At 27.3% G+C, this 27713-nt stretch overlaps 2 protein-coding genes across 5 annotated transcripts; one reads left to right on the forward strand and one right to left on the reverse strand.

The window, feature by feature from the left end:
* The first annotated feature begins 8914 nt into the window (after positions 1 to 8914).
* On the forward strand, positions 8915 to 14389 carry LOC111293632 (putative protein phosphatase 2C 33). Of its 2 annotated transcripts, none has more exons than XM_022886457.2 (6): positions 8915 to 9192; positions 9642 to 10316; positions 11358 to 11747; positions 11839 to 11956; positions 13262 to 13485; positions 13573 to 14389. In XM_022886457.2, exons 2-6 carry the CDS (start codon positions 10074 to 10076, stop codon positions 14059 to 14061), a joined length of 1464 nt encoding a protein of 487 aa, XP_022742192.1. In that variant the 5' UTR covers positions 8915 to 9192; positions 9642 to 10073; the 3' UTR covers positions 14062 to 14389. The 2 variants fall into 2 exon arrangements, with proteins under 2 accessions (XP_022742192.1, XP_022742194.1); XM_022886459.2 differs by having other exon boundaries at positions 8915 to 9181.
* A 3259-nt stretch (positions 14390 to 17648) lies between these two features.
* Positions 17649 to 22515, reverse strand: LOC111293633 (serine carboxypeptidase 1-like). 3 transcript variants are annotated; one of them, XM_022886460.2, is made up of 14 exons: positions 22266 to 22515; positions 21978 to 22114; positions 20830 to 20906; positions 20482 to 20604; positions 20087 to 20189; positions 19964 to 20001; positions 19771 to 19872; positions 19140 to 19217; positions 18814 to 19062; positions 18587 to 18652; positions 18390 to 18511; positions 18172 to 18285; positions 18003 to 18048; positions 17649 to 17872 (listed from the first exon to the last, which is right to left on the reverse strand). In XM_022886460.2, the coding sequence occupies exons 1-14, from the start codon at positions 22397 to 22399 to the stop codon at positions 17789 to 17791; spliced, it is 1473 nt and encodes a 490-aa protein (XP_022742195.2). In that variant the 5' UTR covers positions 22400 to 22515; the 3' UTR covers positions 17649 to 17788. The 3 variants fall into 3 exon arrangements, with proteins under 3 accessions (XP_022742195.2, XP_089599464.1, XP_089599463.1); XM_089743338.1 differs by lacking the exons at positions 21978 to 22114; positions 22266 to 22515 and adding an exon at positions 21849 to 21897; XM_089743337.1 differs by lacking the exon at positions 19140 to 19217 and having other exon boundaries at positions 17663 to 17872.
* Positions 22516 to 27713: the final 5198 nt, after the last annotated feature.

The following is a 27713-nucleotide window of genomic DNA, read 5'->3' on the forward strand; positions in this document are numbered from 1 at the left end:
TTATCATTGAGATGAAGTGAAATGTAAAATTAATAATAACTAATATTACCATTTAATATATGAATTAAAAATTTATTTCCTCTTAAAATCATAATTATTTTATATTATAATTTTCTATATTTTCAAATATTATTGTAATAAGTTCAAAAATAATTTTTATTTTTTTATTTTTTAATATTTTATATATAATTTAATTTTTTGTTTTTTCTTTATTATGAATTTAATAGATTAGATTTATTTTCTCATTCAAATATTTTTTAAATAATTTATATTGTAAAAATTAACTTATCTATCAATAAATATATTTATTAATTTAATAATTTAATTATATTTTATTATAAAATAAATAAAATATTACAAATATTTTATAAATTATTATCTTTAAACAATATTAAAATTATTAATTTATGTAACTATTATAATATATATAATTATTTTTGTATTTTTAAACAAAATAATATTTGATTTTTAGTTTAATTTATAATAATTAATGATTATTAACCAAAAAAATCATTTAATAATCATAAATATAACCTACTAACTAAGACATTAATCAATCCCTTTAACTTGTTGGTAAAATCTAGAAATTCCATCCAATATATTGATAAAATTTATAGACGTAATGTTTATTTTATCTTCTTTACTCTCATTGAGCACCAAAGATACCTCAAATTTGTAAGAGAGTGATATAAGTAAAATACTCGATGATCCTACATTGTGATAATTTTGAACCATTGAGAATGATTATATCATTACCTTTGAAAATGATATAATTCTCATAAAAAAAAGTAAGAAACATTTATCATTGAAGTAAAGTAATACGTTAAATTAATAATAACCAATATTATTAATTTAATATGTGAATTAAAAACACGTTTCCTCTTAAAATTATAATTATTTTATATTATAATTTATTATATTTTCAAATTAATATTATTGTAATAAGTTCAAAAATAATTTTTGTGTTTTTTATTTTTTTAATAATTTATATATAATTTAATTTTTGTTTTTATTTATTATGAATTTTATAGATTAGATTTATTTTCTAATTCAAATATTTTTTAAATAATTTATATTATAAAAACTAATTTACCTATCAATAAATAAATTTATTAATTTAATAATTTAATTGTATTTTATTATAAAATAAATAAAAATATTATAAATATTTATAATATTATTTTTAAATAATATTAACATTATTAATTTATGTAACTAATACAATATGCATGATTATTTTCATATTTTTAAACAAAATAATATTTGATATTTAGTTTAATTCATAAAAATAAAATAATTGTTAATCAAACAAAAAAATTTTAAATCACAAATGTTAAAATTATTTTCATAGTAAAATTATCTTCATAATTATATTATTATGATGATTTTATAAAAAAATTAATAACGCTACGAATAATTGAGAATTTGAGATCAAAATACTTACAGAAGAAATTGGGGACAGAGAATTTCAATGTTAGGTAAAATATTTTTTCAATAAAAAAAGCAAAAAAAAAAGTGGGTGATCGACCTCGACTCACTTATATTGGGTTGGACTCATAATGTCAAATATCAAAATAAATCTTGAATAAATAAATATATATAAAAAGAAATTTTTGGGTGAGTTTAATACGATGATCCGAAAATATTTCATGGTTGGTAATTACACAGAATTCTTTGTTAATATATAGTAATCTGAATCATTCAAGCAATGTGTGCTCATTTAGTCAAAATTCAACCAGAAACAAAACTAGCATGTTTGGTCCAAACCGATTGGCTATACAATCATCAAAGCCATCCAATTTTGTTGCTTTTTGAAATGCCTATTAACAAACAAACTTGATAAGACTTCGACAAAAAGTACAGGGAAGTCGAGATTATTCGGAAACAAAGTTTTTTTATATTTATAAAAATAATAAAATTTAAAATTTAAATAAAAATTTTTATATAAAAATGATGAAAATAAAAAAATTATATATTTAATATAATAATTTTATATTTTATATTTATTTAATACGACATAAATATCCTATAAATATGAAAACACTTAGATTTAATTTATATATTATTTCTTTATGAAAATTGCAATTCTGTTGTTGGTATTTGACTTGGACTGACAGAAATATGTTATATGGCAAATCAGAAAGAATGTTCTGGAGATGGGTCCCATGCTAAGAGGGAAACACATGGGGAATTCAAACTTGCATGTGGAAAATTGCCCCGTTAGTATGACTTTTTTTTTTATTTTCTCTTTTTGCCACGTTGGTATGACTTGGAGATACTAAAACAGAACCAATCAGACGTGTCACACGTGGATTAGTATAAAAGAAGCTCTAATCCCCAACCTAAAAAAATAGGCAATAATAATGTAAGAAACAAACTGACATGTGAAAGAATTCTTGTCCTTTGTCCAACAATTGGAGTGTCACGCAATCAATGATTAACGTCTTCGTATCAATCATCTAATAAGATAAGCATAACTTTAACGTTAAGGAAAAAAAAAAAGAAAATGTTTAGAACATTCTACAATTTTACTTTCACGTAGAAAATTCCCTTTCTTATTTAGAATTAAAAAAAAAAAGAAGTACTACAAATCAAGTTACCCCTATATAAGATTTCTAGTTATTTTAAAATTTTTATATATTAATACTTTAATAAACCAATCTACTGATTAATTTATATCTCCATGTTTTAATTGGACTAAAAATATTACTTTTTTAATATATATTTAACAATTAATTTTATTTATTTTAAACCAATAGCTTAAAACATCTTCATTTTAACTTGAATGTCCAAGTGATTTCTATTTCATCATTATATTATTATATTTAGTGATCATTAGAGAATCGGTAACTCAATTAATATTAAAAACTTTTCGTACCGACAAAATATTTATAGGGAGTATTGCAAAATATGTACGAATCTTTTTTAATGAAAAAATCAAATTCAATGAAGATTTGATTCATCTTACATGTGCATGTCACAAGCATCTTATTTTTTTTTATGTTATATGGATTTGTATGTAATTATTGAGAGTGAAGATATTATACATAAGGTGATTATTCCACAAAAAAAAAAAATTTAGTTAAAAACAATAGATATGTAGAATCAAAGCAATTAATTGATGAGAATTGCGTAAAAACATACAATTTTAATTTTAAAAAGAGCTTTGAAAACATACTTATTATGACTCTGAGAGAAAAAAGCATCGGAGTATCGATGTGTACCATTCATATGAATTTACATATAATAATATTTATTTTTTATAAAAAAAAAGTCATTATTGATTTATTTATCTTATTTGAAAAGAAAAAAATCTTAATCTTATTAAAAAATATAAAAAAATACATGCAGGTGTTATTAAGTTCATTAATGATCAATTTTAATTCAATCAAATAATAATATGTTAAATTGATTGATTTTTAAATAAATTTATATGATATTAAATCATGATAGTTAAAGTTGGTGGATTTTAAAGAGTTTATACACAGTATTTTCTATAGCCATGTAAATATAAAGATAATAAATTTAAGAATAAATTAAAAATTTTAAAAATAATAATACGTTAAATTTATATTAGAAGTTATGATTGAAAAGAAAAATATAATATAAGGGCATATTTGAAAAAGAAAACCCATTTCATGTGTCTTCCCCATTTCTTAGGTAAAATCAAGTTTAAATTCTAGCTACAATTATTATAAGTTTGGGGTTTCTCAACTTCTTGTAATGATTATCTATGAGAAATAATAATTACTTTAAGAAACATTTTTTAATGATTTCGGGAATCAAAAGCAATGCTCCTCAAATCGGATTGGGATCATTTTTATTCACATATTTCACATGTTCCCCCCCTTTTTTTTTCTCTAAGCTGTTTCATTTTTTGTTCTTTTGTTTTTTTAATAAAATTACATGTACAACTAAATATTGCAATCATGATAAAAAAATTACACCTTATATAAAAAATCAATGAAACAAATCTAAAGTAGAACTAAAACAAAGGTGAAATTTGAATTTAAGATATCAAAATGCATGGATTTAGAGCTTTGGCCTTAAAGTTTTAGAAGAAAAAAAATCATAATTTTTAACAAATTAGAAAGCTTCATATAGGATTTACTAGTTTGCACCAGTCATTTATGGTGTCTTTTTTCTTCAAAAATATGAATAAAAAAAGGGTACATATCCTTCTTTTCTTTATTTCCTCCCTTTTTTTCCTTATTCATAATCTATTTTTCTTCTTGTTTTCTTTAAATCCATATAATGGTTGTGATTAAAGATGTAATTGAATCGAGTCAAGTCGATACAATGAGAAGCTCGAGCTCGAACTCGACTCACAACTCAAGGTTTGATACTTAACTCGAACTCGATCGAGTTTTATTTTCTTAGTTTGAGCTCGATTCGTAATCAAAATTGAGCTACTGAAACTCACTCGTTTAATATGTTAAAATAAACTCGATTCTTATATTCGATAAGAGTTCGATTATTTGTGCTCAAACTCGAACTCAAATTTGAGATATTTTATTAATTAAAATAATAAAAAAAATTAAATATAAAAACTCGATTAAGCTCGTGAGTTACTCGAGTTTGATATAAAAATATTCGAATTTGACTCGATCGATAAGTCGAGCTATTCGAGCTCAAGCTCGACTCGATAATAATCGAACCGAATTCGAGTTTTATTTGAATCGAACCAGAGTAGCTTGCGAGTACTAATGTATCATTTATACCCCTAATTGTGATTACTACATTTTTAGTAAAATTACAAAAACAAAAAAAAATTAAAATCATAATTAAATATTACGTCTATAGGTAAAAAATCATTGAATAATTAAATAAATAAATTAATCAATAAATCAAACATAAAATTGAATCAAATCTATATAGAGTAATATTCAAATTTCCTAGCTATTGAAAATCAATTTAAACAATTATTTCATAGTCAAGAGGAAGATGATCTAGTGGATTGTGATTATTACATAAATCAGGTGCTATACTTTCTTCTTCTTTTTTTAATAAATTGGGCCATAATTTCTTTATCTTATACATTGATGATGAAATTTTTAAATTTTGCAATATGGTTTTTAGTATGTTATTATGAAGAGATCAATTACTATAGACATAATTTATATTTTATTAATCTAACTATTTGCTTTATTGAAATTAATTATGTGAAATTTTATGTTAATTAAAAATGTTGAACAATTTATTTGATAATAAAAAATTTCACCCACTGAATATTTATTAAAAAATTTTATTACCCTCAACCAATGTAATTAAATATCGAATTAATTTAAAATTTTACAGATATGATAGCTATGAATAAATTATATTTTTAAAACAATAATCCAACAATGTATTTGTTAAAATAATAATTGTATATGAAATTATAAAAACTATATAAAAGTTAATTTATTTTATATCGATATAAATTGATTTTCCTTTTATAAATACAGGTATGAACGCACAATATGCATTCCAACTCATTTGCGTACGTTAAAAACTTCATAAAAAATTTTAAACTTCCAATAAGCTAGTTTAAATGCAATTCATGTTTGAGTTTAAGTAATCTTTTTATCCATGTTAGCACTATAGTTTTATACCAGTGGCGGGTCCAAGATTTTAAATTAGGGAGCTAAACTAAATAAGGATTGTAATTTGAAAATTTTTACTAAATATATAATATGTTATTATTTTATCAAAAGTTACAAAAAATTTAAGTAAAATATATAATTTTATAATGTAATCATAAATAAAAAATATAAAAAAATTTAAGTATTGAAATAAAAAATATAACTACTTAAAATAAAAAAAAAAACTCAAATAATTTTATTTAAAATTATGCACGATGCTCTTTCATAAAAAAAATTATTAATTTAAAAATTTTAGTAAATTTTCTCTCAATATAATTAATAAAATTTAAATTTTATTTTTATAAATATTGATAATTTTTTTATATTTAAAATTAAAAAAACTTATAATTTATTATTAATGGCTTTAAAATCATAAGACAAAGATACAGTGATCTTACCATAAAAAAAGTTATAACCATCCTTTGTACCATCGACGTAATTGGCTATTTAAAAAGACAAGAATATACCTTTTTTTGCAATAATTATAGTGACTTGGTAATTGGATTTAGAATTTTAAAGATAAGATCTGTATTTTTTTATTTTATTAATCTCATTTTAAAAAAAATTTTTTTATTAAACTTCTGTGAATAGTTTTTACTTTTTCATATGTGTCATATTTAACAAATAAATTTATTTTTTAATTTTTTAATGAGAACGAAACTATAAAAATTAATATTTTTCACAAATTAACTAAATTTTGAGAATTAAAATTTTTTTGAAAGTACAAACACAAATTATAATTACAATTAAGTATTATATAATTGAATAATCAAATAAATAAATTAGAGTATAACTAAACAAATTCATTGATAATGAAACTTGATTTTAAAATATTAAGATTCTAAATATTTATAATTACAAAGAACAATTTTTTTATTTTTTTAAGGGGGCTTTTTTCTTGTTTAAGAAAAAAACTTATAAATTATATACATTATAAAAATTCTTTAGGGGGTGGGCCATGGCCCACTCCGGAGTCAATGCGGCTCCGCCACCGGTTTTATACTTTTTTTTTTTTTTAGCTGTCAACGGTACAATCAAAAGAATGACAAATTCAAAGGCGAGAACATCACTAATTGAGGTCTTTTTCTCTTTGGGCCACTGATAGGGTTGAAGTTGACAAAAATTATAGAGAGGAAATTTGATTTAACCAATATAAATTGCACCACATGGTTCAGTTTTAGAAGTAAAGTAATAATTGCCAATGAAATTTTGTTTTAATAGTAGGAAAGAGGTAAAAATTTTTCGAGATTTAAAATTCAAGTTTTTTAATGTGCGAATTTGATTTAATTAGTTATGTGTTGATTTTTTAATTGATTTGTTTATTTGATATAATTTAATAAATTTTTTTATTAAAATATGATATTTGATCATGATTTTGATTAATATTGTAATTTTTTAATTTATAACTTCAAATTAAAAAATAAAGCAATAATTATGATCAGTCATTTGAAATCAAATTTAACAAAAAAAAATTTTTTTGATGCAAATCTTGGAATTGACATGTCCATTGAAATGAAAAATCACGCATGTGTTTATCGTTTCCAAAGCTAAGTCGGCAGAAGCCTGAGTTTCACTATAGAAATTACAATTTGCAAATTGCAATTGTAATTAAAATCACTTTCGAAATATAAAAAAAATAAAAACCACTTGAAAAACATGGGAATTTAGGTTTCTATCACGAGGAAACAAATCTCAATCAATTATTCATAGGTGTTCAAAGCAAAATTGTTAAATCTTATCAACAGTGATATGATTATGAGGAAACTTTTCTTCTATTATTATTGTTATTACCTTAATTAGCCTTATCCAATGCATTATCCATTTATATTTATCCTCTAAAATAAGAGGCTATCCTTTTATAACATGCGTTATCCATTTATATTTATTAATTTTCACATTGGATTAAAGAGCCTCGTTCAGTGCATTATCCCTTAAAATTATCCTAAAATTTTGGTTACGTTAATTGTTGCTATCATACAACACTTTGTTTTGTTTGGTTGTCACTCTCGATCCTCATCAGATGCTTGCATTTAAAGGAGTATGGGTAAATGTACCTTCGTCTTAAATTGATCCTGACTTTATGTTGATATTGAGTAGGGTTGAATAAATGATTGATTTGATTAATTCGATTGTAAAAATTAAATAATTTATTTAATTTATTACAAAAATTTAATCAATTAATATATATAAGAGAAATAAAAAAAATTGAATCGAATTAAAATAATCGGTTTTGATCGATTTTGTTGAGTTTAGTTAGTTTTAGTTTTCATTTTTCACATTAAATATACTTATATCATATTATTAGGTATACGTATATCACATATAAATTTTTAATTATTTATTTTATATTAAATCAAATATTTTAATTTATTCAATTTAAGTATTTAAAATTGAAATAAATTATTTTATTTATTTAAACCGAAATAATAATCAAAATACTTATAAAACCCAAATTACCCAACCTAATTTCTTTTGAAAATTCAAATTTTTTTTGAACTTTTTTAGTTTTAACCAAAGGGTTTTTTTTTTTTTTTTTTTTTTAAGCCAAGAGCATGGTATGGAGTTTAATACGCTTTAATTTTAGTGTTATTTATATTATTTTTTGAACATTTCGATTAACACGATAAGCTATAATTTTGAATGAATGAAAAGTAATAAAAAAGTACTAAAAATTAATATAGAATATGAAAAAGTTAAGGCATCTACAAAATCTCAATTTGTACTTTAACAAATCTGTCCTTTCATTTTTGTCGATTATTAAAAATGTAATCCCAAAAAATCTCATATAAAAATGAAAATAAAAAAAAACAATCTATATTTCCAATTAACCTAAAATATATAATTATTAAAATATATTTTTTTATTTTCACTCTTTTATCATGTCTAGACTGTAGCTAAAAACACTTAAAATTGAATTTAAATTTCCTTTGGAAAATAAAAAAACGTAAATAAAATAATTATGACATAATAATTTGGATTTATAATTTTATCTACAAATTTTGCTATAAATACCACCGAATCCATAAATAATATTTTTTAGACAATATCTAAAAATCTTAGCTCTCTGAAAAAAAAAAAAAAAAAACATGTTTTCGAAAGTGACTCCACTGTCTCTCTCTCTCTCTCTCTCTCTCTCTCCAGAAAAAATTCATTATTTTCTATCATTTTCCTATTCCCAATAAACATGAGGAAAATTTTATTTTATTTATTTTTTTAAAGAAGGCGAGTTTGTTGCCGGTGGTCGCGGTTATTTCTTGCTGATTTGTACCTGCCCTTTCTTTTTCTTTTTCGTGTCATCGCATTCTGCCTCTTTCTCTCTCATAAACAACTTTCATCCAGTCTCTCTCTAGAATCTCTCTTCCTTTCGTCACTCTCCCCTCAATTCTCTCTCTACCCATTTTCACTGTTCCCTTGCTCTCCTTGAAACTGCTCTTTCTCTTTCGTTGCGCTTTTCACATTCATTAGTTTCCAATCCTTGGGCTTCTTTCTTTTTGCTGATCTTGACCATTGCTTCGATCAGCTATTCTGTTGATCTGCTGAAAATGTTTGCTCTTTTGGTTAGTTTCTGGTGAGAATTATAGGACTCTCAATTCTTTTCAATTTTTTAAATTACAACTTTTGGCCTTGTTTATTGAAAAGGGTGTTACTTTTATGGGGAAGTTATTGAATGTGGAATTAGAGATTCCATATTCTTTCTTCTTTCCCATAGATTTGCATAAAGTTATTGAATGTGGAATTAGAGATTCCATATTCTTTCTTCTTTCCCATAGATTTGCATCTGTAGATCTCCTTTTTCGGTACATATGCCTTTTACAGCTTTTTTATTATTTGCTTTCTGATTGAGATAAAAAAAGGAGTTAAGATTGCGTTTATCATTTATTTGTATCAATAAAAAAAACTTCCTTTTCTTCTTGTGTAAATTAGAAAGCTTTTGAAACCAAAAAAATATATATTTCTTTTGTTTTTTTATTTTGCTTTGTTGGTTCATTCTGAGATTTTTGTTTTTGTTGAAAGCAGTTTATGAGATTGCATTCGTGGATTGATCTGAATCATCTGATCATTAGATTGAAGGTGGAAAAGGGTATTTGGCAATTTTAAGTTAAGGTCTTTATTCAAGTGATTTGAAGAGAAACACAAAGGAATAGTTTTTAAAGCTGTGGTTTCAAAAGTGTCGCTTTTAAATTAGAATTTTAAGAGATTGAAGAACTAATCAAGGTATTACCAATTGGTGAAAAGAGTTTTTGGCTCTGAATTGGGAAGGTTTTTTTTTGAGATTTGGTGAAAAGGATTGTAAAATTGAAGGTTAGTGGTGGATTAATCCTTACATTAGCTAGAAAGTTTTTAAGGGATTTAACCCAATAAGTTCTGGCGGATCCGTCTACTGAAGATAGGGGTTGTTATTGTCTGGCTGGTCTGGAGTGCATATTAAATATTATCAGGGCCCTCAGAATGGGTTCCTGCTTATCTGCTGAAAGCAGGAGCCCTCTTCCTGGTTCGCCTTCGTCCCCTCATCTGGCGAATATGAAAAGGAGGAATTCAAGGAGGAGACCAGGGTATTTTGACTACCTGAAGGAAGAACCATTGCATAGGATTCCAGGGAGGTTGTTCTTGAATGGGTCCAGTGATGTTGCTTCACTCTTTACTCAACAGGGCAAGAAAGGAACCAACCAGGATGCCATGATTGCTTGGGAGGTAGCTCCTTTTATCCATTTTCACATGTTAGTTTACTTTTTCATTAGAATCCTGTTTCTATCAAACTGGTCAAACAATTGTCATTTAATATATTTGGCTTTAATTTGGCTTCATGTGTGATGTTTTCTTGCATAGCATTCAAAACAATCAATTTAACTTATAATAGTAGTACACTATTTCTTGGATGAATTTACCTTTTTTCTGGTTGCTTGCCAGTTGATGGTGTTGTAGTATTATTCGTTCATATCTTTTAATGTATATAATGTTTAATTAATTTAATGTTAATTTGTTTCTGCTAACATTAGATTTTGTATTACCCTTTTTTTATTCGTTTATGTAGCTTTTACTTCCTTGTGTAGATATCCTCATAGCTTTCTAATTAGAGGAAAAACATTTTTATATTAATTTGCTGCAACTTCTCCACTTTCTTTTAGGATATTATCCAATCATTTAGTTTCTATATGCAATGATACTTCCACGGTGGTTAATTTAAATTCTTTTGTTTTTCTATTTTGAATTTGCTGCATCTGTCTGTGTTTGGGGACTAAATGTTTGACACACCTGGGAAATCATTTTAGAATCTTTATGTAGATTCCAATGTCAAGAGGAGGAGAGGAAGACTAAGAAAGGATATGGTTGGAAACTACAAAATAAAACATCAATTTTAGTAAGCTTATTGACAATATGGTCAAAAATAGAGTACAGCGGTGCAATATAATCCATGTAGCGTAGTTGTTTTTTGTTTAGAGGAGTATATAAACATTGATGATGGTAATGCCTGTAGACTGGATAATGAAAGAAGGTTTTTAACTCTTTTCTATGCCCGACCATTTGTTGGGGAAGAAGGCCAAGACATTGACTTGTTTTATCCCTGGAAGATATATCCTATTATTTGAATATAAAGGATAAGGGGGTATAGTAATAATAGATAGATCTGAGCTGCAAATCACCAATGCTGTAAATATTTTTAGTATCTTAACTAATTTTTTTTTCTGCATTATCATGTTCCATTTCTCACTATCTATGGCTGTTGTTCCCCAGAATTTTGGTTCAAGAACAGATACGGTTTTCTGTGGTGTTTTTGATGGCCATGGTCCTTATGGTCATATGGTAGCAAAGAGAGTGAGGGACCGTCTTCCCTTAAAACTAAGTGCTCACTGGGACGTTCATATACCCAGTGAGGATGTTCTCAGAGAGATCAGCTTGAACACTGCAGGAAGCATGAACTCTGAAGATAATGCTTCTGTATTAGCTGATGAGGAATCTAGGGCCTCTGTAGATCTTGAGGAAACAGAAAAGCACCCTGAGATCTTTCAGATGCTTAAAGAGTCTTTTCTGAAGGCTTTCAAGGTGATGGACAGAGAGCTTAGAATGTATGCCCATATTGATTGCTTCTGCAGTGGAACAACAGCTGTAACTTTGGTCAAGCTGGTATACAGCTGCTACTTTTAAAACTTTATTTGAAAAACTATGTTATGATATGTTTCATAGTTAATCATGATTCTCTTGGCTCTTTGTATAGGGTCCATATCTTGTCATTGGAAATGTTGGGGACTCCAGAGCTGTGTTGGCTACAAGGGACAAAGACAATTCACTTACTGCAGTTCAGTTGACTGTTGATCTCAAACCAAATCTTCCAGGTCTATTTGTCTGTTTTAGTCATACACAACTGCATGCATATGTGCAACTACATTCACGCTTTGTTGTATTTTATTGTTTTCTACTGAGTTTCTGACTAAAAATTATGATAGGTAATAGCAGTGGTGCTTCTCTTTTTTGAACTTTTGATGTTTTTGACTTTTATTTCTAAGTTTTGTTTTCTCTATCATTTATGGTCCTTTGTGTATGTGCCGTGAGTGTGCCACCCATTTGGTTTTTCTTTAATTTCTGTGTTTTTTGTTAGGATAGGAGAAAAAATAAGTATAATGGAAGGCAATACAAAATGCTATTTGAAATGTTCATCTTGTGCATAACAGTACATATAATAGAATCGTTTTGAGGCCTCCATAGCATTTCTTATGTCCACCACATCATGATTGCATCCATAGGTTCCTCTGTGTGCTGTCTGCTGTTGGCCCATATTAAATTTCGTGTGTCCTCTTATTTCCTTAGTTTTCTTTATGTTTGTCTTGTCCATTCTCAATAAATTCTTCAATACTGGAAGCTGTTGAGAGACAAGAATTCAACAGCTGACATAAGAGAATATTAATTCTAGTCCTAATTGGTTTGCCAACCTAGAAATTCTCTCTTATATGTTAGTGGACATATTTTAGCGAATATTGTCACATTGTTTACATATGTAAGCATCAGAAATTTGGTTCAATTGGCTAAGGCAATGTGAGGCTGAAACATCTTAAAAGTTGTAAGGATTTTTTTCATGATTGGTGTGGCAGCTTCTAAGTTAGTAGCATTTGAGGATTTTGTATCAGATGTTGAAGAGTTTTAGAAAGACCAGAATCATATAACCCAAGAATAGAATGCAGTTATCTGACATGAATTGATTGAAAAAGTAGGAGCTGCTGGCTGCAATGGTGGGAAGGTTGTGGAAGGCCTGAGTGCATATAGAATAATGCATTCATGCAAGACTGATTGATTTGCGTATGAGCATCATATGTGTGATGAAATTAATAAGATTACAAAATGTTGAAAGGTTTTGTAAATATGATAACCATGTATGTTATGAGTAAAGAAGCAATTTATGAAAATTTGACGAAAATTTTGCAATCAATGGGAAATTATTTTGAAGTTTACATCTGAAGTGTTGAGTTTGGATTGTTGGTTCAAATAGCTTGGTTATATGCCCTTTGACCTTCAACAGAGAATGCACAAGAGAAAAAAATTTTTTTTTTTCCTGTTCTAGTCTGATTGCTTGTTTCTGTTACCTATTGTTATAATTTTTTAACATCAATCTCATGCTAAATAGTCCCTTGTTTTCCACTTTGCAGCGGAAGCAGAGAGAATTCGAAGATGTAAAGGTCGTGTCTTTGCTCTTAAGGATGAACCTGAAGTTGCCAGAGTTTGGCTGCCAAACAATGATTCACCTGGCCTTGCCATGGCACGGGCTTTTGGAGATTTTTGCCTCAAGGATTTTGGCCTGATCTCTGTGCCTGAAATATCTTACCGACACCTATCAGATAAGGATGAATTTATTGTCTTGGCTACAGATGGGGTAATGGAGCCAACATTAATTCTTATTCAAAATAATGGCATTTGAGCCCTTCTCTCTAGATCTAAGTCTTGCTTCAATATTTTGCAGATATGGGATGTTCTTTCAAACAAAGAAGTGGTAGATATCGTAGCATCTGTCCCTTTACGTTCCTCTGCTGCTCAAGCCTTGGTTGAGTCAGCAGTTCAAGCTTGGAGATACAAATACCCAACTTCAAAAGTTGATGATTGTGCAGTTGTTTGTCTCTTCCTTGATTCTAACTCAGACAACTTATCCTCTGCTTCCAATGCCAAGACAAAAGTGCAGCCAACATCTATGGACCAAGTTGACAATGACAGTGAGAAAGACAATAATCTCAATGCCTTGACAAGTCTAGACCGGTCTGGGACTGTGCGAACTGGCCAAGAAGTACTATCAGGAGGGAATGAAGATTCCTTAAAGCAGGAGGAAATGAATTCAGAAATAGATTGGTCTGCCCTTGAAGGAGTTTCTCGCGTCAATACCCTTTTGAATCTCCCAAGGTTTGTTCCTGAAAAGGAGGATAAGAAGACTGCTGGGGGTACAAAGGCTCGGAAATGAGATCTGGTTAGTACTTTGATTTATTTTTGTAATTTTTCCTTGCTTCTGTTATATTATTTCTTTTGATGCTGAAGGGAAAAAGATATGTAGGGCCATTGATGTTAAAATTTGGACCAGAGAGATGGTCCCGGCTGTATTAGTGTCTGGGAACTTTTCCTTTCTCTCTAGTGTAGCTAGATCTGGAATTTTTGTAAATCCAGCTCTCCGTCTATTTTTTTTTTTTTTTAATTTTTTCCCCTTCAAATTTCATGTGTGATTTGTAGGTAATTTTATGCTGATAATAAATTTTGTGACAATGAAGCCTCTTGAGGTTTCAACTTGAAGGGCATGATGATATTCCATCTAGTTTTTTTTTTTTTTTGGTTCATTTAGCAGTGTGGATTATGTCTTTATTTGTAACAAAAGATATTTTCTTGCATCTTGTTTTGTGGCTTGAATAGCATCATTGATCTCTCAGTGAGCACCTTGGTTCATGTTGAATCTTTAGAGCATTAAGGACCTTCGGAATTTCCACTTGCTGGTGCTTAAACACGCAGCTGGATTTGGTTCTATGTTCAGTGTGAAGTCGTAGCCTCACAGGGAAGGAAAGCTTCCCAGTTATTGTCTTTGATCAACTCTTCCCTGAATTTTATTTTCTCCAAAACTATGGGGAATTGGTCATGCTCGACCCGAATTTTCTTGCATTTATCTGAGATCCAAGTCATTGTATCATTCAATGAGTTGATGGAGCTGCATCTCTCTCTTTTTCCACCATTGAATTATTGAAATAACTCGAAACATAAGAAAAAAGGTTCTACAAACAATGATACAAACGTCAATTTCTTCACAATTAAGGGTAAAGAAAAGGACTGCCGCTTTTCTGGTTGAATCACATCGTTTATTGACTTGATTGAATGGTCGATGATTGTTTAACATCGATCAATCAATGTATTTGATAATTTATATATATATATTTAATAAGTTAATCTTGAACATAAGATTATGGAGTGGATGAAAAGTCACCTATCATATGATATGTGCACAAATTAAGAGTTAGAAATAATATAATGATTTAGGGTATATTTGAATTGCCAGTTAACGTCAGTGTGATGGTTCTTTGTTTAAATCATGATGTGAAAGCCATTCGGATGGGCATCGTTCACTGAATTTAATCCCTTCATTTCTCTAGTTGGAGATTGGAGGCTTTAAAGTGCAATGGACAATCGGAGGGTTCAATTAAAGATTTTGGACCATAATGCAATACATATATATATATATATATTTATTTATTTATTTCTTAAAAGATTCTTACATAAGTTTTACTTTGTTTTGTTTTTAAATTTATTTATTTTGTTATATGTTTTATATTTATAGTTAATATTAATTTATTTAAATAACATTTATAATTGTTATAAATATTGTATTTCAAATATTAAATATTTTGAGATATTTTTATAATTTTTAATATTTAAATTCTAATTATTATTTATATATAAAATAATATGAATTAAAATTTTGATTAAATACAATTTAAAAATTTTATTTCACATAAAAATAATTGTAATAAATTTCAATTCATTTTTAACTCATAAATATAAAAAATATATTGAACATTTTATTATATATAAATTTTAATTTGATATTTTTAATTATTTTATTTTTTTATTATACTTTATTTCACTACGACAAAACACATAATTCATTATTGATTTTAATTTCAAAATTATAATAATTAATTTTATGATTTTTTTTTTTTTAATCTCATCCTTCGTCCGAATATAACCGTAAACCTTTCATTGTTTCTGGCATTAATTGAATTCCCGTATTTCCAGTTGACATTCCCCCCTTTGTCTTTCTTGATGGTTTTCCTTTATCCACAAGAAAAATGCAAGCCTAAGAGAAAACTCCAATTTCACCAACGTAGCAAAAACTCGACTTGGAAATATCAAATTTCTCTGAAACTAAAGGAAATTCCAATCCTCCCCTTTTCACTGCTGCACGAATGAAATATATATTAGAATTAAACTTGCGTTTTGTCGCGAGATTTTTTTTTTTTTTTGTAAATTATATTTTAAAAATTAAATTTTTATCGTAAATTTTAATGAATGATAATATATAGATAAATAAAGTATATTTATTTTTTTAATATAAATTAATAACTTAATTATATATAAATGTAGCTTTTATTAAAATAAGTTATTATATAATATTTTTATTAATATAATATATAATTATAAATTAAATAAATAATTAAATGTATTGTTTTATATGTTTTGAGAAGGATCAAGATAAAATATTTCAAATCTGATCACCACTACCCAAATTGTTTAAAAAGATAAAATTTAATTCAATCATTATTTTAAAAAATATATTAATTGAATCATAGCAAATCAAAACTCATAAAATAAAGATTATTTTATCATCTTTATATTTATTGAATTTTTTTTTAACACAAGTTTTCTAGTACATAAAATCTTAAAAAAAATCAAATGGAATGACACATGAATTTATTACATTAAGATTAAATATTATTTTTAAATAAAATACACATATAAATATAAAATTAAATAAATAACAAAATATATTTTTTATATATATCAAGATTGAGACATAACATCATAAATCTTGCTTTGACCCAAGCTTGATTTAAAAAAAAAAAACTTAATTTAATTATTTTGAATTAAAAAAAAAGTATATCAATTGAATTAGATGAATCAAAACTCATTAGGTATAGGTTATTTTATATCTGTATCTCAATTAATTTTTTTAATTATGAAATTTATCTAATAAAAAAAAAAAAGTAAAATTTTTTTAAAAAAATAAAAATAAATAAAAATGCAAAAGCTTCAAAAAACAAAGAAAATGAAAAAATGTAAAAGGAGGGAGGTATCATGTAGATACATGAGATGGAACATATCAATTTAAATCCATCTCATTTAAAATTATTTTTTAATTTGATTTCGATTTAAAAAAAATGTATCTATATTAAATTGATGTAAATCAAAACTAATTATATATGGATTGTTTTATCATTTTACTTCCATTGATTTTTTTATAAAATTTATCTAATAAAAAATAAAATAAAAACAAATAAAAAGGTAAAAAATTAAAAATTAAAATATAGATAAATAAATAAAATAAAAAATAAAAAGAGGGAGTGTCACAAGGACACCTCACCTTCTTCCAATCTCCACAATTTTAATATTATGAATGTCATTATTAAAGATTATAATCGTTGAAAAGGAATTTGCCAAACAATTTTTTTTTCCTCCATGTCTCTTCTTAATTTGATTCCGCCACAATTTTTTTTTTTTTCTATTTTTAGCATTACTTATCATCTCCTCTCCACCGGTAGTCAAAATAACCCATATTAAAAGTAAAATATATGAAAAGTGAAAATAATATTTGTTGATGTCTTTGTTTTAAACAACTTCCTGCCTCTAAATCTGACATCTTTTCTCTCTCAATTTATTTATTTATTTTATTAATATTATTGCCTCTGGGAATGTCTTGAAACATTTTGTAGCCATTGAATTTCCTTCAAGAATGACTACGATAAAGAACTCAACCTCAATACAGATTTGGTTTTTGGGTTGCAGTAGGCGAATAATAAAAACTCGATGCTATCATTATTCATTCCCCTTCATTTCTTTCATGTTTAGAAAATAATGATGTCTCATTGCAAGATAGCCCAAAGATGGAAAATGGAAGGGCATTTTTGTCTTAAGGAAGAAATCTATCTTCAATTTCATATTGGTTTTCCATCCAACCATCGGCTATAGAAGTCTAATGCTTCCTTCGGCTTGTATTCAGGGACTGTATGTCCCGCACCCTGCACCAGGGAAAAGTAGCAGCTTTAATTCAGAAGAAAAAACAATTGAGTTTCAGACAAGACATATCAGAAGATTACTTGTCCCCAAAAACACTTCAGTGGTTAGAAGGACAGGGATTGATTGTCAAACCTTGATTGTTAGAAAGGTAATGTCATGGTCATATGCTTGCAAGTACCTGCAGGAATAAACTGTCTATTAATATTGGGAAAATACTATATACTCATGCATCTCCTTGGAGGCTAGAACACAAGAATATGATTTTGTTCTGTAATCTACAGAGTTTAAAAGACAAATTTACCCAGCAACTTGGCCATTAGATATCCATGATCTCCATGGAGTTATTGTCTTATATCCAAGTGACTTCGTCCAGGCTTGGGTCCCAGTGAATGGCACACACATATCATGGTCTCCACTGCAGGTAAATATAAAAGGGGAAAAAGAAAACAAAGGAGAAAAAGAGAAATTAACTTAAGGATTTAACGGAAGCAAAATCATCGGCTCTTCTAATTGATTTACCTGAAAATAAGTGCTCGATGACCTTCAGCTGTTAGTTGTTTATGGTAAGGAATCATACTCCCAGCATTATGATAATAGCTTATTCTGGTTGTACATAACTCCCAAGGGCCTGCTACATTTTCCTATTCATCATTGTATATGGGATTACGAACGAATGAGAAATACAGCAAGTAATCACAATGAGGCAGATTATTTACTGGTTGTGCATGAATTGCATTCCTCACTACTGCATCATTTAGCCATCTCGTTGCAACTTCATCGTTCTGCTAGTACAAAAAATGTATCAAAACTTCATAATTGAAGACTATGAGTCATTAAGGTGGAACATATTGAGAAAGTCACTTGTTATTAATTAGAAATTATGTTTGGATCATTAAAATGTTGAAGAAAGATAAGTTCGCTATTAACGATTAAAATAACTTACAGTACAAGGCACATGCAGCTGGTTTTCTGCTAGTTCAGCCCCCCATAAAGGGACAATGCCATCCTTAACTGGTGCCCGATATGGCCAAGCACGACCAAACATCCGCTTTCTCACTGCAAGAGGCCTCTCTGTAACACCTAATTGCTGGAAGCTGACTGGCAAGCTTGTGTTTCCTTTTGTGTTTTGTTGAGCTTTGGGGTCATGGTAGCAAGGTTCAAGAATGTCATAAATATTTACACCGGCAATTGCCTAAAAAGTCATGTCAATTATTAGTAATGTCAAAGGAATACTATTAAAATTCAACATAAAATTGGTGTACATCTCACCGAGTAAACTTTTTCAAGTTTTTGATCACAAGTATCGGCTGGGTTAGAATAGTTTCCTCCACAAGCGACTTCAACTTCCTGCAACAGTTACTGTGCATCATCTCAAGTGAAGTTTCAATATGCAAAGGTGTTAAATTTTTTGCAAGAGTTGCAGTTCTAGCTAGGGTCATAAAATTTTTTAAGGTTCTCATATTGCTCAGATCAAAATGTTTGTTTTTCTTTTAAGCCAATAAAAAGAAAAAGGTGACTAATGAACCAGTACTGCTGTACTGAAGTAACACTATCAGTATTAAGTTTATTACCGACGGTATTTTATTACGGAACGAAAAAAATAATTAGCCTGATTATTACCGACAGTTTAACTATAGATCATCAACGCAAGTTACCGACGAATAATAATCTGTCAGTAATCTTTGGAGGGAAATAAAAAAGTTGGCACGAGAATTACTTACGAAAATTGATGGGATCAATGAGGAAGGACTGCGTTTAAAAGAACGTATTCGTAGAAAAAAATTGTTAAAAGTTGGTCGGGATATGTTAACATAAACCCCAAATTTCTAGATTAAGATGACCAAACATTAATTAGAAAAATTAATGTATATGCATATGTATTCCAACTTTTCCCACCTACCTTAAAAATGTCATCTGAAATGAGGGCCATCCCATGTGCAAAGGGGACAAGAGCATTCCCATCAAAAACTGGGTCTGTCACACCATTTCCCACCATGTAACCCTGCATTTGGAAATTTCTCAATTCTAAATTTTGTTCAAAAGTTCTTATAATCCTAGATATTGGCTGTCAGGATGGTAATATATATATACACCTTGAAATTGATTGTGGGCTTTGCACCGGCTTTGATTCCTAAAACCATAATGTAAATTAGCATACCAACAATTCCAATATATGCCAACAGGAAAATATGAAATATCATCGGTAAAAAAGGTACCTTTCACCACTTCGGAAGCAAGAGTGGGCACATAAATTCCTGCATAGGACTCTCCTGAGATGTAAAATGGATTGCTAACAAACTCCGGATAGAGAGCGAACCACTATTAGAAAATCAACAAGTTAGTTTAACAAACTTAATATTCATTAGTCTTGGCACCTTTCTCTCATTCAATAATTAATTACTATATTCATATAACATTAGCCGGTAGATAAATGACTTGAGAATTTTATTCCCCTTCTTTTGTAAGTATTATTATTATTTTTGCACTTAGCCTGTCAGGATTTGGATTTGAATCTGATTATTGTAATTAAAAATCTAACACTCTACCGATAGACCACACGAGTGTTGACCCCTTCATGCTTATTATATGAATCATACTTGGGCTTAAATACCTTGAGGAGGAAGGCATGTGTGTCAGCTGCAGTCTGCCAGTCTCCGGTTATGTATGTGCTTGTATTTTGAGAGTAAGAGAGGCCAACACCAACCGGAGAATCCAAGTAAATGATATTTGAAACCTGGAAAATGCTAAAGATAACTAACAAAAGCATGCATCCACTGTAGAAAACTGAGATCAGAAGCTCAGATAAGGGGAAAAATAGAACAATGAATGACCATTTCGTAGGATTAAAAAGTATTGGTTTTGAACATCAAAGTTACTAAGATTAAATACTTTGGTTTAGGGAGAAAAAGTAGGATCACAAGTAAGTTTACTTTAAAGGGTATGCCATGCAGTGCCTGACCTTAGACCAACTGTATGGATTGAGATGCAATGTGGGCAAGCTTCCTTTGGGTTTTCCTTCTTGAAAATTAAAAGGGCCTACATATATTCAACATTCTAACATCATCAATGAGTATGAAAAAATAAATTTGTAGTAGTAAATGAATGAATCATACATTTGAAAGAAAAAAAAAAAGATGCAGCGGCACAAATGAAAAACTGCCTTTTTTTTAATTAAAAAAAAAAAAAAAACATTATCTTTAGTTCTCTTGTTCCCAGCTAGCTGCCAGTCTAATACAGGTGAATGGATGATATCAAGCATTTAATTAATAGAGCATTGTCTTTTTAGAATTTGAGGCATTAATGCCGTAAGAGACTGAGCTTTCTCTACATATATACACACAGTGAACAGCGAATAACTACCTGTCGTCGCTGATAAAAAAAATTTTCAACAGAGAAAGCAATCAATTTTTGCATGACTGTAAGCCAAAAACGACTGGAAGTCACATGCATCTGCTTACCTATAAAACTGTGGTTACTATTTTTCTGCTTACCTATAAAACTGTGGTTACTATTTTTCCTCCTATCTTTATTTCTTATCTCAAATTTATGCAACAAATTGATTTAAAAGGAAAAAAAATGCAAAATAACATGAACGTGCTGGTAAATTTTAATTATATATTTATTATTCATCCTGACTTAAAAAATCATCAATGATCTTCTAAAAAAATTCAAGGATCGCAAATGAAAATGAAATAATATAGACAGGATTGCATATTAATGATGCAATTTATCTTAAGAATACGAGATTAAAATTTTGATTTTCTGACAAAATTATTGGATTAAAAAAAGCATCTAAAGCATATTATATACAGTGTAATATTGGATCGTTTTTCTTTTCCTGGCATACATAATGGAGATCTGATTGATATGCTAGGATAGCATATGAATTAAAGTCAAGTCCTGAATATTGTATATGCGGCCAAGCTAGCCTATTAAATAAATTAAAAGAAAAAAAAAAGTGGTCTAAGGGAAGATTACCATGTTCATAAACAAAACCATCAAAGCTAGACATATGAATTAAAGTCAAGTCCTGAATATTGTATATGTGACCAAGCTAGCCTATTAAATAAATTAAAAGAAAAAAAAAGTGGTCTAAGGGAAGATTACCATGTTCATAAACAAAACCATCAAAGCTAGAGCATCCAGGTCCACCATTTTGCCATAAAACAATTGGATCCCTCAATGGGTGTCTTTCTGAAACAACGAAGTAATAGAAGAGATTCTTCTCATCTACGCTTACATATCTGCAAATTCAGTCCCTTCATTATCATCAGAAGCTCATAATTAAAAAACAATACTATCAAAAACCTGAGAGGGTTGCCACCAAATCACAAACTCTGATATGAATCACTTGGAAGGATATATACAGAGAGAATAGGAAAGAATTGTAATCACCCTGAGTAGTGTTTGGATGGGAAAGCACCGTTGAAGCCTGGTAAGTGAGTTATGAGTGAGCCATTTTGAACTGCTTCAATGGATGCAAAACTGAAAAGCATGCAAAATGATATGACAAAAACCATCTTTTCCATAACCGACCCTGATGATAAAAAGCCCCTAAAACTCCTTTTTCTCAATAGGGAAATGATGAATTATACATACAATGATAGCACTCCAAAGAGGGGAGAAATCTTTGTCAAACTATTTATTGATATGAAAAAAGTGAGGAAGAAAGTGGAAAATATGAATTCAATGATGGGGAACAAAACAAGCTTTTTGTTACATCAAAGTATACATATTAAATGGAAAAGGCAAGAAACAGATACACCTAAAGAAGCAAAAGTAAAGATTGGCACTTGGGACAGGAGAGGACAAATTATGCTTAAAAAAGAAAAAAAAAAGATTATTGTGGCTGAATCAAAGAAGAGACATGGAGAAAAAATTTGTTTGGCAATTGCCTTCTAACTAATCATAATCTTCAGTAATGACATATAACATAAATTTGTGCAGCAGTGAAAAGGGAAGGATTGGAATTTCCTTGTGTTTTAGAGAAATTTGATATTTCCAGGTCCAGTTTTTCCTCTGTTGGTGAAATTGGAATTTTTGTCTTCTGCTTGCATTTTTCTTGTGAACAAAGGAAAACCATCAAGAAAGACAAAAAGGGGAATTCAATTAATGCCAGAAGTAATGAAACGTTAATGATGAAGGAAAGGGCGTGAATATCAAGGAGTTTCATGCTGGGGTCAACTGTTTTTTCTTTGAATTTTTTGAGAGTTTTCATTGGTTGCCATTTGTTTTTTTGTTCAAAACAATGCACTTTTCCTCGAGTTGTTGTCAGTGGATAAAAGTATCTGGGTCAGTACCCAATACCACAACCTCCACTTTCTTTTGGTCAATCCACAACCTCTATTTTGGTTTCATCTGGAATTGGGATAATTTCAAATGCTTTTTTTTTAATTTCAAATGTATTATTTTTGAATTTCAATTGCTTTTGACATAAATATCAAGTGAGGGGAGGGGGTTTAGATTTCATCGAATCTTCAGTGCGGTTTAATTAAGTTTATTATATTATTTGTTGAGTTTAAATCTTAATTTTAATAAGATTTATTTAATATGAATTTTTATATAAATTTTTTTAATTGTAGTTGTAATAATTATTATTATTATTTTTAATTTCATTAAAATTAATATTATTATTCATTTAAATGGATCTTAAATTTTTTTTTTAAATTAAAAAATAGATACATTATTTAATCTCTCATATCATAATAAAATATACTATATCATATATTAAATAATTTAGTTTTATCTTTTATGTTAATTTTTTAAATTAAGTTCAAATTTATCTTATTCGTATGAAAATTTATCATTATATTTTTAAATAAAACTAATAAAATAAAAATATTTCATGAAAGGTTATGTTAATACAGATTTTGTGATTATTCTTTTAACTGCTTTTGATTAAAATAATAGTTGCACATATCCAAACTATCATGACTGTTTTGGTGCATTTATAAAATATTTTTTAATTAAAATAAAATTAAAATTTCATTTGAATTTCACTTAACCTTCAGCCCAGTGTGTTTTAGCTTCATTTTCAATACAATCGCATTACAATTAATGTTTTGGTAACATATGTTGTGATTGAGTCATTTGATGAAAGACTTAAAATCCTTTGGAGGGAAATTTGGACGCTTTTACCCTTTTAATTTAATGTATTTCTTAAAATGCCCTTAATTTTAAAACCTTGACATTAGTGCATTTACATGTTATGTATTCAATTATTTATAATAAAATTATTATTGTGAAAATAATTTTAATAATTTTTAATTATTTATCAATAAAATTATTATTGTAAAATGATTTAAATAAATTCTAATTTATTAAAATTATTATTTGATATAAAATAATTTTAATAAATTTAATTATTTTTATCATAATAAATATTAAAAATATTTATTATATTCAAATTTTAATGTAATATTTTTAATGATCATTTTTTTCTCACTACACTTAATCTTACTTCCATCATTATTTTTTGCATCCAAACACATATTTTGTTATTAATTTTAATCTCACAATCAAAATATTTAATCTCACATTTATTATTATTTTCGATTTCACCATAACTAATATTATTATTTATCTAAATAGAACCTAAGTTGAACCATTTGGCCTTGGTTTTATGTCAAAATTTTCAATTAATGCAAAATTTATCAATATATTATGATTAAATATTGATTTTATCATTGTATTTTTAAGTTTTGTTAATTTTTAGATAAAACTAATAAAATTATACAAATTTGGTGATAGTACTTTTAACTATTTATGAAATCAGTAAGAGTTGCACTGATTCAAGGGAAAAATTGAATTATAATTTTTTTATTATAATGTTATAATTTTTCAATCACAATAAAAAATTATGCGAGAATTTACTACACTCAATATAATATTTTAATAAATTTTAATAAATTTTAAATTTTAATTAATTACTTATAATACAAATTTTGTCATTTTTTTTAGATAAAGGTAAATTTTATCACTATATTATGATTGAATATCAAAATTTTTCATTATATTTTAAAATTTTGTTGATTTTTAAATAAAACTAATAAAATTATAATATTTCTCGAAATATTATATTAATGCAAATTTTGTGATTGCACTTTTAATTGCTTTTCAGATCAGTAAGAATTGCACTGGTCCAAATCATCATGATCGGTTTGTGGAAGAATAAAAGATAATTTTTAAAAAAATTATATTAAGAAATCTTTGTCATGCTAAATGTTAATGTTGGCAGCTAATTGTAATTGACAACAAATCATAGGAAAAGTTTCCATTTTCCTAATAATTTCAGTCCAAAAAGGCAATACAAATTAAATGATTCAGTTGTTAGGAACACTCTTGCCCATTTGTTGATTTTAACAACTCATGACACATATTCAAAGATGCCAAGGAGCAAAATATACTGATAAAAGTAGTAGATATACCATGAGATAACAAGAATAATGAAATATGCACCTGGTCTCACCTACCAACAACTTATTTGAATGTTCATCATCACCTAGCTCTAACACTTTATTTTTTGGCTAAATCTCTACTTACCTGAATGTTTATTAAAACAATTTGCACTCACAATTTACATGTAAAATATTAATGATGCTAGGTTTCCTCCTAGCATTATTACGAACAATGATGAAGCCTTACGAACAATGTGATTTGTTCAAGATGGGATTGGATCTATTGAGAATACAATCAGAAATAACTTTTCCTTGATGATTTAGCCCATTGCACAAGCTCTGTTCTTTTTCTTTTTTTTAGTTACATAATAAGGGTAAAACTTTAATACAAGTAAAAAAAAAAAAAAATTTAATTCGAAATCAGATTTTTAATGTCTCTTCAAACGCTTTTAATTATTAAGCTAAAGGCTCGAGGACGAGCTCTGTTCTACTTACTATCTATGTAAGTTTACTTTTGGAATTAGACTTAAAAAGCTAAATCAACTGGTGTTTGATCAACCTGTGGTTCTTATGTAAAAAATGCCTCCATGATTTTTGACTTGGGAGCAAATATGTCAACAAGATTCTTATGATGAGCGGTTGACCTTTGATATCTTTTTATTAGAATGTTCTACATCATTCATTATTGGATCCCAATGATTAAATTCATTTATAAACTTAACTTTAAAATAAATCCCAATGATTAAATTTATTTATAAACTTAATTTTTATAAAATTCACAGTTCCTGATGGTAAATGGATGTTGAGAACGTTGATAAAAACCAAACATTTGGACCTTCAAATGGAGGAATCAATTCCAGCCTTTCGAGCATGTTTTATAAAGAAATTCACTGGATGTCCTCTTTTCTAATGATGAAAATGGGTGCCCTATAAATGGGTATCTTGCATTATTCTACTTGATTAAGAAGGATTAGAATATTTTATAGTCGGGTTTGGGTAGAATTAGGATAATAAATTTATTACCCATTACTCGAAACCGGTTGTATATAATTATATTTTAATATTTAATATTTTTTATTTTTAATGTAATATTCAATTAAATTAATTCATTACATGTTTTAATTATAATTTTTAATTACAATTTTTTTATGAGTTAACTTTTATTTATTTATTTATTAATATCCATAAAAATTAATTTTAAATGTAAGTTGAAAGTCAATTTTGATTTAATAAATGAGCATTTGATAGATTCAAATAATTAACGGTATTTTATATTATATGGATAAGGTTCGGATAACAAAATAAAAACATTGAGGTATATATTTAATTTGACTATACCCCAAAATTAACATGTACCTTAACCATTGACATATCGTTTCACATATTGGATATATATATTTTTTCTGGTAATGGTCTTTATTTAGAACCATTTATCTTCAACCTAAAATTATAAAAACGTTTTACAATTTAAGTTGCTGTCATTGTTAAATGTTTATCACATGAACTTTACAAACGTTTGATATACAATATAACTTGATATTCAACTATTTTCTCAGTTATAGTCATTAGCATATAACCAAAAAAAACTTTACATAACTTGATTAAAGCCTAAACACACTATATGTTATTATAAGATACTTTCAAGTTATATTTTCTTTAGAAAGCATGTCAACATTGATGAATTATATCTTAAAACTACTAAGTACTAACCATATATATATATATATATATTATTGACAACAACTAATTACATTTAGCTCCAATATTTAGCGAAGCACAAACATTTCTAATAATATATAATTATGAGTGCTGCTATTTGCACTCCAATTTTTTAAAATACTCGTTAAAATTTTAATTTTTACTGACATTACATAAATATTCATTAGTTAATTATTATTATTATTATTTTTTACACTTCATTGTCGATATCTATTTTTATAAACTTTGAATTTTCGAAAGTTCTTAAAAGTGTTCATACATATATTTTTGAAAACTTTTAAAAATTTTTAAAAATATATTTTTGAAAGTTTTGAATCGCACTCAAATATTTTAATATAAAATCTTACAAAATTAAACATAAAATTAAATAAAAAATTAGAAAGAACAAATAATTTACCTTTAATTTTATGCTTTTTAACTTCAAAAGGGTGAAATTGTTTTTGAATTTGACTTGATTAGAGCTTAAAATACTTGAAGTTTTTGGTTGAGTCAAGAGAAGAGATGAGATATTAGAAAATGAGGTGTTTGAGTTTTTAATAAATTTGTGTTTGAGTTTTGGATGTATTAAATAAAAAATTAGATGTTAATAATAATAGGATGTGAAGAGAGAAAATTAGTGCACAAATAGCACCACTCTATTATTATTTGAATTTTTTTAATGGTTTTAAATCGAAAATGAGGATATTCTTTTTTGTGTTTAGACTAATCTTATTAGTTTGTACCATAT

This window comes from Durio zibethinus, chromosome 14, assembly GCF_047325235.1.
Source record: "Durio zibethinus cultivar Kanyao isolate XHJ-2024 chromosome 14, ASM4732523v1, whole genome shotgun sequence".
In the NCBI taxonomy this organism is placed as follows: domain Eukaryota; kingdom Viridiplantae; phylum Streptophyta; class Magnoliopsida; order Malvales; family Malvaceae; genus Durio; species Durio zibethinus.

Coding starts and splice junctions, on each gene's coding strand:
- LOC111293632 (XM_022886457.2), top strand. CDS start 10,074: ATGGGTTCCTGCTTATCTGCTGAAAGCAGGAGCCCTCTTCCTGGTTCG. Junction 11,748..11,838: donor CTGTAACTTTGGTCAAGCTG/GTATACAGCTGC, acceptor CTCTTTGTATAG/GGTCCATATCTTGTCATTGG. Junction 11,957..13,261: donor TCTCAAACCAAATCTTCCAG/GTCTATTTGTCT, acceptor TCCACTTTGCAG/CGGAAGCAGAGAGAATTCGA.
- LOC111293633 (XM_022886460.2), bottom strand. CDS start 22,399: ATGGAAAAGATGGTTTTTGTCATATCATTTTGCATGCTTTTCAGTTTT. Junction 20,002..20,086: donor TGCTTCCGAAGTGGTGAAAG/GTACCTTTTTTA, acceptor TTATGGTTTTAG/GAATCAAAGCCGGTGCAAAG. Junction 19,063..19,139: donor AACTTGAAAAAGTTTACTCG/GTGAGATGTACA, acceptor ATGACTTTTTAG/GCAATTGCCGGTGTAAATAT.